Source organism: Macrotis lagotis, chromosome 6, assembly GCF_037893015.1.
Source record: "Macrotis lagotis isolate mMagLag1 chromosome 6, bilby.v1.9.chrom.fasta, whole genome shotgun sequence".
NCBI lineage: Eukaryota > Metazoa > Chordata > Mammalia > Peramelemorphia > Peramelidae > Macrotis > Macrotis lagotis.
The window spans coordinates 84,063,221-84,076,073 of record NC_133663.1 but is presented as its reverse complement, the minus strand read 5'-3'; the positions used below and the strand labels follow the sequence as shown (position 1 = coordinate 84,076,073).

The 12,853-nt window shown below is 40.7% G+C and overlaps 1 protein-coding gene across 1 annotated transcript in view; it reads left to right on the top strand.

Annotated features, from left to right (window-relative positions):
* Window positions 1-12,126, top strand: part of NRP2 (neuropilin 2) — a gene marked incomplete at its 5' end in the record, with an annotated part of 108,248 nt that extends 96,122 nt beyond the window's left edge. The window contains 2 exons of the mRNA XM_074191562.1: window positions 6,626-6,679; window positions 8,552-12,126. Coding sequence (XP_074047663.1) covers window positions 6,626-6,679; window positions 8,552-8,856 — 359 coding nt within the window. The remainder of the gene's footprint in view (window positions 1-6,625; window positions 6,680-8,551) is intronic.
* Window positions 12,127-12,853: the final 727 nt, after the last annotated feature.

Genomic DNA, 12,853 nt, shown 5'->3' with positions numbered 1-12,853 from the left:
ATGAAAAGGCACTGGATTTCTTTTTTTTTAAGTAGCAGCTATTTTGCCACACTTGATTAGTCCAACTCTATTAAACTCCATTAGAGCTGCTCTGTTATTTCAGCTCTTTGGCTCATGGTGGGTCTCCAGTGGATGGTGAAGTGGTGAGGAGGTGAGGATGAGTGGTGATTGGGGGGAGGGCTTACTTAGTTAGAGAAATATGATGTGGAAAGGATGTGGTGGTTGGGATACAATCACTTTACATCCCAGAGAGGATTGGTTAAAAAGAAAATGCACTTGAACAAAGTAGAATTGAGTAATTAGGGTATTGGGTAAAAAAATGCTAAATTGCCATGTTTGAAACCATTCCTTGTGAAGAGGCAAACAGAAGAGATGGATTTTCTATTCAGTCTCCTCTTCACACTCCCAGATCCCCCAACCCCTGTCGGGTTTTTGCTGTGTAGAATTGTCCAACCATATTCTTAATTCAGAGAGGAACAAAAAGTTAGAGGTGGAAAAGATCTTCAAAGTCAGCTAGTACAATTTCTCCCTCCATTTTATAGATGAGGAAACTGAGACCCAGCTACATACACATACTCCTAGAGACCCTCACTTACATCTTCTGACTCCACTCTATTCTGGTGCTCATTCCACTAGATTCTTCCTTAATACTTAGTCCCAGACTGTCTAACAATGTTCTCTGATTACATTCCAAACTAGACTTGGGCCTTGTCATGTCTGTGTTCCTCAAAGCATCTAGTACTTAGGTGTGCTACAAGTACTCATTGGTTGGTTGTTTAATTAGGATTTTGTTTCATATTTCCTTTGCACTATCATGATAGTAAAGTTTCTTCTTAATTCAGCAGCCTAGGCTAAGTACCCTGGCTAGGATAACCAGAATAATTCCGGGTGTTATAGTCACAAATTTTAGTCAGATGGACATGATAAAAATGGAAAGCCCAAATTCTCTTGGTTTGCCTATCTGTTCACATGTTGAGTCCCTTAGGAGAATGTACACTTCTTGAGGGCAGGGGCTTTCTATCACCAAGCATCTAGCTTAGTGCTTTGATTAGAGCATGAACTTAATAAACACTTGTTGAGTTAAATCTAGTACAATTCTCTTGTTTTATAAAGGGGAAAACTAAAAATCAGGAAAGTGTCTTGTCCAAGGTCATTCAGCTAGTGGAGCTAAGACAAGCCTTGGCTCCCAGGCCAGAGGGAGATTTTTCTCACCATTCAATGCAATTTCTCATGATTCACTTTAATTCACTTCATGATGCCATGACCCTCAAGGCCAAACTCTCTTAGGGTTTGCCTTATATAATAGAAAAAATCACATTTCTGACTCCATTGTCCTTTGGTCTCATTCGTCTTTTCCAGTTTGCCAGAAGTTGTGGTCATTAGCCTAGAGGTTAGGCTCGAGGATCCTATTCTACACTCACAATATTCTGATCTCTCTCTCCTCTTCTCTCCTCTCCTTCTCTTCTCTTCTTCTTCTTCTTCTTTTCTCTCTCTCTCTCTCTCTCTCTCTCTCTCTCTCTCTCTCTCTCTCTCTCTCTCTCTCTCTCTCTCTCTCACCCTCTATCTCTCAAATTCCCTTCCTAGAGTTTCCATGTCACCTTTCCATATCTACTCATTTAGGAGGATTATTTCACATGAACTAAAGCTGCTACATCCCCATCCATCACTTCAGCTTTCATTCATGGTTCCCATAATCATTTTCCATGAGAAATGTGACCACTTTGAAAAGAATCAGTCATTTTAATAGCCTCCTTTTGTCTGACCAGCTCAGACATGTGTTATGTGTTACCCCCAGGAAGTCTTGTCCTTTTTTTTCAGGGAGCTGGAGTTTGATGAATTGATCCTTTCCTTACCTCAATATGACCTGGTCCATCTTCAGTGGTCTCTCAGTGTGATTTTTCTCAGGACAGGTTCCTATCACTAATAGAGCACTATTCAAATGGTCACCCAGCAGTGTTAAACAGGTTGTTCATCATTTCATTATTCTCCGGCCCTTTCTGGAGTTCTAGAAGGCTACATTATGAATTGTGAGTATGCTAGATTCTATAAGATAAGATGTAGTAAGGATTTTTTTCTTCATCTTCTTGTGGACATCTTGAGAGGTGAGGCAAACAGTTCCTTCCCTTCTCTATAAACTGCTCACACACATACACACACACACACACACACACACACACACACACACCTGAGACCTATCCTTTCTCATGAAGCCAGTACAAAGGAAGGTAGTAGCCCAAGGTTTCTACCAAGTTTGGATAAAAGAATAGAACCAATCTCCTTTCTCTGCCATCTTCTAGTTACATGGGCTATGCCCCTACACCTGATAGTGCCACTCCTGTTTCTCCTATGGTAACAGCTACCTTACTGTTACTGGTCCACAACATCTCATCTCCCACCTCAGTGGGAGACTTTGTGCAATCTATCTCTTAGATGCTTAGATGTTTCACTCTTTCATCTTAATTTTTTATCTGAAATGCTTCAGGGCAACCTCCAGTCATTCTGACCTAGGTCTTGTCATTGGACTCTCTTGGCTCTTGAGGAAAGAATGAGACTGATGACTCTTCACAGCTCTGTCTAACTTAAATTCAATTCACTTGCAGGTCAAGACATCACCCTCCTCTTGACCTTGGTCCTTTCCAAGAATGAAGGACAAACAACAATATCTGGAGTGCCACTTCTGATGTCAGTTTTAATTCCCTACCTGCTGAAATTCTTTTGTAAATATTTTTGTATTTAATGTTCTGTATACATGCTGTATCTCCTCAGCAGAACAGGAGATTCTTATGAGTAAGGGACAATTTACTGTTTTCCCCCCACTGTTTCTCTAGTGCCTCAGTTAGTGTCTGGCGCATGGTAGGTCCTTTATACATATCTGTGGATTTGAAAGGAACTATTAACTGTCAACACATGCTTTGATTATCCTTGGCTCTTGGTGATGTTGTTCTTCCCCTCCTACAGGCACTAAGAAAATCTCTTAATATTTTTTTCTTAAATTGATGTCTACAAGTGATCTCCTTTCCTTTGGCTGCTGTTCCTTTGGTCCAGCCCCCATCCCCACTTTTGCTTCGCTGATTGGGGAATCACAGGACTCGAAGGAAGTGGCACAGCATTCCTTCCCACTAATCTCAAGAGGGGAATGAACCAAGCTTTAACTACTGGACTGAACAGAGAAGAGTGACTGGTGAAGGGCAAAAAAGGCTTTTGAGGAAGAAAGCTCTTAATCAAACACAAATATCAGGGATATTAGCAAGGGGAATGGAGAAAATTGCTATCAAACTAAATTGCTTTTTGTATAAATGTTCTCTTTATTCAAGTTTTCCCCAGCGTGCAATGCTTTCTTTAAGGCTTGGTGAACAGATGCTCTTTTGAAAATGTTGATTAACTGATGCTTTTTTAGAACCCTTCCCACTCACCCAAACAAAACTACTGGGATGAGTGATTATCAGAAGGGAAGGGGGGTGGAAACGAAGAAAAGTCAAGTCTCCAGGGCTTTCTTCTTCCTCCTCTGAAGTGGCCTTTGATTCTCCAGGTGCAGAAATCTCAGCCACATCTGAGCAAAAGCTTTCAGAGAACCCCTCAGGACTAGAAGGGACTCTGTGAGACCATCGAGCTCAACCCCTTGCCTCTAAACAAGATGGAATTCAAACTTTCCCCTTAGAAGTGCTATCCTAAAGCGAGGGAAAAGTGACTACTTTGTAGTAAGAAGAGCAAGGTTGGAATCCTAGCTCTGCTACTTACTAGCCTTGTCATGTTCAGGTTACTGCATCTCTTTGGACCTCAATTTCCCCATCTGTCAAATAGATGGCACCAAGTAACCTGTAAAGTCTTTATATCTTTGAGCCTAACAATTTTTCCTTTCTTCCTCAATATAGAAAGGCTGTTGCCTTCAGTCACAGCCAACCATTAAAGCCAGGGCAGTTTTTTTTCCCTTTTTTCTTAAAGGTTAGTGTTCTTTTTGCCCTTTTCCCTGGCAGCAGTCACTTTCTGCTGAGTGACAGCTGCCAGAAGCTCCCTTTCCTGGGGGGATGAAATGAAATAGGGTCATACTCTCCCTTCCAACCATTTCTCCTCCCTTTGCTGGGGCCTTTGCACCTGGAAGCAGATACTGATTTCATTGGCATGTCATGCTACTTGGTTCATGAGTGGATCCATAGACTCACATCCAATATCCTGGGCCTTTCAGCTGTGAAGATGTTAGGAAATATGAGCATCTATCACCTCAATTATTGGTTGGAAGTATTGTGTAATGGGATTTCTGCCAATTCCTTCTCTCCTTCTTCCCCACCCCTATTCTATTTCTTTTTGGATGGAAGTAAAAACAAGAAAAGAGCTTCTATTTGATTTATAACAAAAAATCAGCTCAGCAACCTAGTTCTCCAGATTCATTACTTGAGCCTTCTGATGGACACCACCTGTCTCTTGTTGGTTCCTGTTCCTGTTCTCCTTCCAAGTAAACAATCTGCTTTGTAACAGCAGAGAAAGAATAATGAAGGGGATGAGAACCAAGGTAGAAATGCTTGGCTTGGTCCCACTGATGCCAGTCTTCCTGTTGTCAGACGGCCAGGAAAAACCTGGAGATAGAGAGGAATGGTGATTAACATTGTGGATGACAAACCCTCTCTAGGACCTGGGCCATTGGGATCTAAGTGAACTTTCTATTTGCTTCCTCTTCACGAAGGTGGGTGAGAGTTTGAAGGATCTCTTGGTGCTTTAGTCAGGAGTGCAGAGGATTTCCTCTATTGATTAGAAACTGGAGTTGGGAGTGTGACAATAATGGATCAGAGTGCATTTGGGGCCGTGGTTGAGAAATTTCTCAGTTGATGGTGTGGACAGGCTAAAATTTTAGACTACTTTTGGGATCTATGTTACTATTTCTTTCTAAATCTTTTCAATTTTTTCCTTTAAATTCTTGGCATTAATCTTCAGAATCATGCTGAAATTCAGAAAGCACAATTTTAGGCAGAACAGAATTCTAAAAGGGCCACATATACATGCAGTGGGGTTATACTAAGCCAAAGATTTGGACTCTAAAAATTAACATGTAAGATCTGAAGAAACAGCAGCCTATTGCTTTTCAGGCACATATTTAAAAAAATGTTTTACCATTTTAGACAAGCAATTTTCCTTGGCTTTTTCCTTTTCTCTCCTCAGCTGTGATTTCTGTGAGATGGACAGAGTAGTGAATAGAAAGACCTGTATTATCCCTCAAAATTATCATATAAAAGAAAAAGATAGACACTGATAATACTGGAGAAATTTCAGAGTAAATTAACTAAGCTCTATTCAAACCTGGGATAGCTAGATTGGTTGCCAATGTTTGATCTATTCTAAATCATAAAGAAAGCCAACACATAGAGTAGCTTGGGCAGGAGAGATGAGTGATATTAATGCAGATATGTGGATATGGGCAGTCATTATGACATTCTTTTCCAATTCCACTCCTACAGTAAAAATGTAACAATAATACATGACTTGCTTAACTTACTTTAAATTTATTTGAAATCCCAAGGAGAGAAGCCCTTTAGGCTTTGCGTCCACTTAGATATATGCATATGAGGTGCTAAAATGGCTTCAGCAGTAGTGGTAACTAATGGCAAATGCCAAGACATCATTAAAAGGTCCAAGGATAATACACAGGGTAATATTGATAATGAATGGCAGCTATTATGAAGGAAGGCACAAGGAACAATATCTTTGCATGCTGGTTACCTGGCCTTTGGAGTTGTTTTTCTTTTTCTTCTGGGTGTTGCATAAAGAGGGAGCTGCTAACTTAAAGGAGTAGGAATCTAATACCCAAGAAATGGCCTATTAGAAAAGTTTGAAAGACTTAAGATCTGTGATGAATACAGTGACCAACCACAATTCTATAGTGTGGAAGATGAAAAATGTGGCTTTACCTACTGAGAGAGAGGTGATGACTTCAATATGTAATACAAAACATATTTTCAGACATAGAAAATGAGAGGGTTTTTTTTTTTTTGCTTGAATAGGTTTATTTGTTATACACAAGGATTTTTCCCCCTATATTTTTAAGGAAACTTAGTAGGGAATGAGAAGGCTAACAATAACACTACCCAAACAAGAAAAATAAAAGAAAGAACTGAAGGTCATTGAAGCATTATTTAAGAGCTATTGAAAAAAAATAGGAGAGGGGCGGCTAGGTGGCACAGTGGATAAAGCACCAGCCCTGGAGTCAGGAGTACCTGGGTTCAAATCCAGTCTCAGACACTTAATAATTACCTAGCTGTGTGGCCTTGGGCAAGTCGTTTAACCCCATTTGCCTTGCAAAAACCTAAAAAAAAAAATAGGAGAAAGACCAGAAGAAAACAAAGACAAGGAGGAAAGCTCAGAAAGTTACATGTTGAATAAATTATAGTCTTAAAAAGCTGTACATAAAAGAGGTTTGCTATTTTGTATACATCTTTTTTCTTTGTAAAAAAAAAGCTTGTTTTATTTAATGTTCATTAAGTCAATCATTTTTTTAGCACCAAAAAAAGAAAAAGAGAATGATGGTGTTCCCTGATTGTTCAAAGTAGCAAATATGATGGAGTCAACTCTACAAAGGTTATCTTCTGACAATTATTGCTATAAAAATGACTTCTGTTTTGTTTGTTTCTCCTTACAGTGGATATCCCAGAAATACGAATTCCATACAGCGAGGGATATGAAGATGATGATGGTAAGCTGATTTCGACCCACCTTCCCCCCCCCTTTTTTAAGATACCCTCCTACTTAAAGTTAAGATTGGCCGGATATGAGTCTTAGCCAGAATCCTAGAGGGCAAAGATTGAAAAATAAAGGTCAAGAATGAAAACGGTAAAAAACCTATAAAATATCATATCCACCTATAAAGTTCAAATTGGTGATTGCCACCACCTAGCTGTGTGACCTTAGGTAGTCATTGTCACTCTCTAAACTTCAGCTTTCTTAGCTATTAAAAATGAAACATCATGAGCATCAAAATTATGTGAGGCATGCAATTTTAATGTAATCCTAGATTCTATTTTATCATTTTTATGACTGATTTTTTGTAAGTTTTATGTCTTTTGTTTTTGTACTCTTTTGAGTCTGTGATCTTGATATGGATGCTTTCTCCAGTGATCCATAGCACAGTCACACATCTGGCTATAGTCCCATTCCCCTCCCCCACTGCAAACCACAGTGGAATTGAGCCCTCTCTAATAAAGAAAAAAATAGTTAAGCAAAGAACACTCAATTCAGTAACCATGTTTGACTATGTATACGCAATATTTTACCCTAGTAGTCCTTACAGGGAAGTGTGTTTCATTGTCTATTCTCCAGGACCATTGCTAACTTTTTACTTGCTAGTGATCTTTTCATTTACTTTGCTGTGATCTCTGTGTATATTATCCTTTTGGTTTTGCTCAGCCCATTTTGCAATAATAGTTCATAAAAACATTCCCATTTCACTCAGAATTCTCATTTTTATCATTTCTTACCACACAATGTTATCTCTTATGACATTCATAAACCACATTTAATTCAGTCATTCCCCAATCAATAGGCATCCACTTGGTTTTCATTTTTTTTACAACCATGAAAAGTGCTATGGTAGAATTTTGTTATATAGTGAACCATTTAGTTCTTTCTTTGACCTCTTTGGAGTTTAGTCTAGGTTTTTAAAAAACTGTTGTCAACACTCTGAGCATCTGGATTTACCTTGCCAATCTTATTCCTGGGTAATTTGAATCTACTCAACATGTACCAATTATTCACAAAGCAGCTCTTGGGGGAGATAGATCTGCCCCCTCCCATCTACCTGTGGGTAATGTTTTTTTAATGAAAAGACTACAGGGCTCTATGAACTATGCAAATCAGATCTGTGATATTTGTCAGAGCTTTGTCATCACCAAACCCAAACATTAGAATTTTCTTTATGAATATTAGCACCAGGACCCCACAAACCTCATATCCCTGGCTGGGGTCCCTTGGTTCATATCACCTTAATTCTCAGTCATCATAAATGGAGATTTGCTGAAGGGGGCAGACCAAAACTTCTTCACATCCAAAGATTGCAACTACATTCTTCCTGACGGTTCTGCCCTAAGACATTGATTCTTTGCTCCATTTCTACACATTCAAGTTAACTAATTACTCTTTCTGTTTCCATACCCAAACCCAACACTAACATTATTGCTTCTGTATACTCAAATATCATTCCACATTTGGTCACAAGCAGCCAGGGAATGACTTTCAAACCACCTATTCCATTGATTACCAATATGAGGAGATGATCTGCTTGTTTCTTTAGAGCCTAAGTTTGAAAGTTCTCTAGCTCAAGTGTGTAGCTGCCCACCTTGTCAGGGGCCAGCAAGCACTAGATGGGCAAGAATAAATTTGTTAAATATAACATATACATACATACACATTCATATATAAATATAACATATACATACACATTCATATATATGTTTTTATATATATAATGGTATATGCTATATAAAATTACAAAAAAAAATTTGGAACCACTGATGGTAGGTTCCCATGGAGTGATAAAGAGTTCAGTCAGTTTCCTTCTTTTGTATTGTAGATGAGTACGAAGTGGACTGGACTAACACCTCCTCCCCAACAACTGGTCCGGCTCTTCCCAAGGAGGACCGGGAGAAGAGCTGGCTGTATACCCTGGACCCCATCCTTGTTACCATCATTGCAATGAGCTCCCTGGGTGTCCTTCTTGGAGCCATCTGTGCAGGCCTCCTGCTCTACTGCACATGTTCCTACACGGGCCTCTCGTCCCGTAGCTGTACCACCCTGGAGAACTACAACTTTGAGCTTTATGATGGCATCAAGCACAAGGTCAAAATAAACCACCAGAAGTGCTGCTCAGAGGCATGACGGATTGCACCCAAATCACATTTGACGTTTCATTCCAGCAAGAGTGGCTGGTGAAGATTACTTTTTTTTCTATGGGAACTGAATGCCATAATCTCGAACAAACCGATCCCGGACACGGACAGTGAGGGCAAGGCAGACTGGGGGAGTAGAAGTGGGGAAGAGGGAGGCGTGGCCCAGAGGGGAGACTGGCTCCCACCCAGGACCACAGTGGCTGAGGCATGACTGTAATGAGGACTTGCTCTCTGCTGGGACAAGGACAGGAGCTTGACTCTTGGGGGGTTGATTTTGCCTTTTTGTTTGAGGATTTTCTTAAAAGAATTTTTTTTAAAAAAATTTCATCTTTGAAGGACTCAAAGAAGTAGAAGAAAAGAATGACCTTTGTGGTGTGAGAAGTACAGATCGTTACTCCCCACTTTCTTTTCCTAATCGGTGGTTGAAAAGACGAGGGATTTTTCAGCCGGTCTATCTTTAGAAATAAAACACAAAGAGCCGTCCAGCTTATCCCCTTCTCAGATAGGCTTGTGATTTAAGGGATTTGCTACCAGGGCAGATTCTGCCAACCAAGTCTGTGTGCTGCCGTTTTTCCGTCAGTTCTAGAACTGAAATTGAATGTTGTTGCCTTTAACTTTTCTTATCCAGGGGAAAATTGCCGTTTGAGGGTCAGCAGAAACAGCAGCTCTTTCTTATGTGTGATTCAAAACAAAACAGAAAGGAAACTTCGCAAGTCACCATCCCTAGGAGCACCTCCTTGGGAGCCACAGAAGGGCCTTAAAAGTGCTTTGTGAATAGGAGCCATTTATTAAATCCAGAACCCGAGGCTGTCGTGATGGCTGAGACCTTCCTGACAAGGCCTCTGGATCTTGCTTTCTTTCATACTTGCTTTCTTTCTTTTCCTTCCCCCTTGTTCTTGTAAAAATGAAACCACCACAGACAAAGACACCCTTGTAAGGTTTCCAAGCCCCAGGAGATAGCTTTGTGTGATATTCTTGGGGGCAGGGGGGATGAGAGTACAAGCAATTATTGTTTTCTCTATTAACAAGACATTGAGGATGGTGACCACCAGAATTCTAGGGCTGGAAAGGAGACCCTCAGACATTATCTAATCCACCTCCTTCATTTGACACAGGAGGAATTTACAATCCAGAAAGATTATGGGCCATATTGAAGGTCACACGGCTTGTTAGTAGGAGGGCCAGGGATAGAAACCTTGGTTTTTTGACTCTTGTCAGGTGCTTGTTCAGCTACACCATGGTGCCTCCTGAGTAGGTAGAAAGGGGAGAAAGAAAGACAGAGAAAGAACAGTTTAACCTCTGTTATCCTATCCTTAAGTAGGAAGGCTTGAGGGGACTGCCCTAGGGAGACAGTTTGATTAATGAGTCCCTTTCCTCAGCTATGAACCCTGATTTCTGCATTGGGTTATAGCCACAGTCTTGGCTTTCCTGGGGAGTCAAAGTTAAGTTGTAGGAGATCCTGCCAGAGGCTAGTAGGCAGTGTGAACCAAAATATTAACACCTCTACTTCATCCTCTCCCCCTCACCACAGGATACATCCAGTTTCTTACTCATTCTCATACACACACTCGTTGATTTATGAGTTTTTGTTATCAAGTGCCTTGAAAAGTGAAGAAAAAAAAAGTATTTTTTCCCTCTATCTAGAAATCCATGCTCTATCATACAAGTAAGGCATTCATCCTTCCCTGACCCAGCTGCTTCTTCTCTGAACTCCTCTGAACTCTCCACTAATGGAACAAGACCTGTCCAGATGGCTGAATGGGTCAATGGTTGTAGCCCTCCACATACCTCACCTGGCTGCAGAAAGGGAGGGTTGGGCAGGGATGAAACGAAAACTGTGCAGAGGAAAGATTGTCCAAATAAGAGTAGTTTGACTTAGGCTTAAGTGAACGTGTAAGAATTTTCCTGTTTGCAGGCAACACTCATCCAAAAAGCCAACCACCATACCCAGCTTATCATATATGAATGGTAAAACTCGTCAGATCATTTTTGCTGCTACTATCATGTACAATTTCATTTGTCTCACACCCAGGCTAAAGGGGAAGGGTGAACGGAACAAATCTGTTCTGATTAATGTTAACTTATGGACCTGATAGTTAAAATGGTTAATGTCACAGTGTATTGTATGCATACAGAGAGTGAGAGTTCATATCTACATATATTTATACATATATGTGTGTGTTTGCGCGAGCATGTGGGTTCTCTGTATGTACTGTGTATGTGAATGGTCATGTGGGACTAAATAGTGTTAATGTAACTTTGATCTAGGGCAGCAGAGTACTGCTGTTGTTGGCGTTAATTTGGCACAGTGTTAGTTAATGGTGAAGTGCAAAGTTATGAAGCCCACATGCTTAGCTCAATGCTACCCTATGAGCAGGGCGAGCAGAAATAAATTTCTAGTTCTTCTCCCTGTAGTGAGGCCTCTAGGGCCTCAGGTAACACTGGTTCCAGGAGGGATGCTTGGGTAGTAAGGATGCCCCCCAAGAATCTTCCAGCATACCTTGAAGACAAAGATCTCCCCGCACCTATTTCTGTGCTGACTGCCCCGCTCGTGGCCTGGTTAATAGGGTGCCAGTCCCACTAGCCTCATTCCAGGTTTGCAGTTCATCTCTGAGTTGTCCCCAACAGAAAATGCATCCACTTGAAGAGTCCCACATTCATATTTCCCATCAGCTGGTACGGGAAAGCTGACTGTGCTCCCAGTGCGGAGCCAGAGCAGGCCATCCAACTAGCTACAGTGTGTTATTGTTAACCTGAACAGGGAAAACGAAACAAAAATATTGGTGCATTCAAGTCATTGTTCTCTTTCTCTGCAGCGATGCTTTGTCATCCTCCTTGGTGAGGTGAATCTAACCAACAGTATTGACATAATTTCATGCCTTGTATGAATGACCTATTACCTCCACGCTCTCAAGGACTGGGTGGTCAGGAGGGCCATGCACTTGCTTCAGGTGCTCTCTCCCCTGGATGGGGAGGGGGTCACTAGGGGTGGGAAGCTTAGGGTTGAGCATGGGGTGAAAGAAGGGAAAGAAAAGTTAAGAAAATGGTGGCTTAACTTTTCCAAGGCTCACAGTTGAAGGTGTCAGACCATTCACTGACTGAGTCAGATTGTAGGGGACTTGAGAGCATTTACTGTGATTCTCCACAAGGTAAACAATAAACTGCAACAACAAACTGTGTTTATATGATTTGTATAAAGCCTTTTTAAAATTACTATTTAAATAAACAGTATACCAGGGATTCTTTCTGCATCTTCTTTATTTGAGACAAAAGGGCTCAGGGTCACTGCTTTGCATACTACAATGGGTGCTTAATAAATGTGGGTGACTGGCTCCTTGAGGGCAGGAATTATTCTTGTTTTTAAAATATTTTTAACCTTGCATCTCTGGTGCTCAAACATAGTAGGTACTTAATATTTCTTGAATTGAAATGAATTTGTTGATTAAATGACTGATGGGGGAAAATTGTCAGAATCAAGAGTTTAAGGAATGGGTAATGAGCTCCAGTATCTCCAAAGATTGACTTGAGAATCACTGCCAGTTGGCAAAACCACAAATCATGCCTCCTTCATCACCTCCCCAATATTCCCTTTCTGTAATTTGCAGTTTGCTAGCACCTCCTACCCTTCCCTTTTCAAAGTCTTCATAGCCAGCATTTCTCAGCCCTTTTTCACTCCCCAGTCTTACATCTCCATACACAGTGATCTCAAAGCTTTGCAAGAATGAAAAATAACTCCTCATAAAAGGATAGAGAACCATTGTTCACTCTGTTCCAAACAACCCCAGGCGTGGATCATCTAAAATCAGCCAAAGTAAGAGGCATTTATTAAGCCCTTCTAGAGATGCCAGGAAAGCTAATGATGGCTCATCATTTGAAGATAGTTGCAATGAAGCTCAGCTCTAGGCAACTGGCTAAGACTAGGAAGTGCACATCTGCATTGATAGACAGAGTTAATGAAATTACAAGTTCAGTTTCTATCTCTGCGT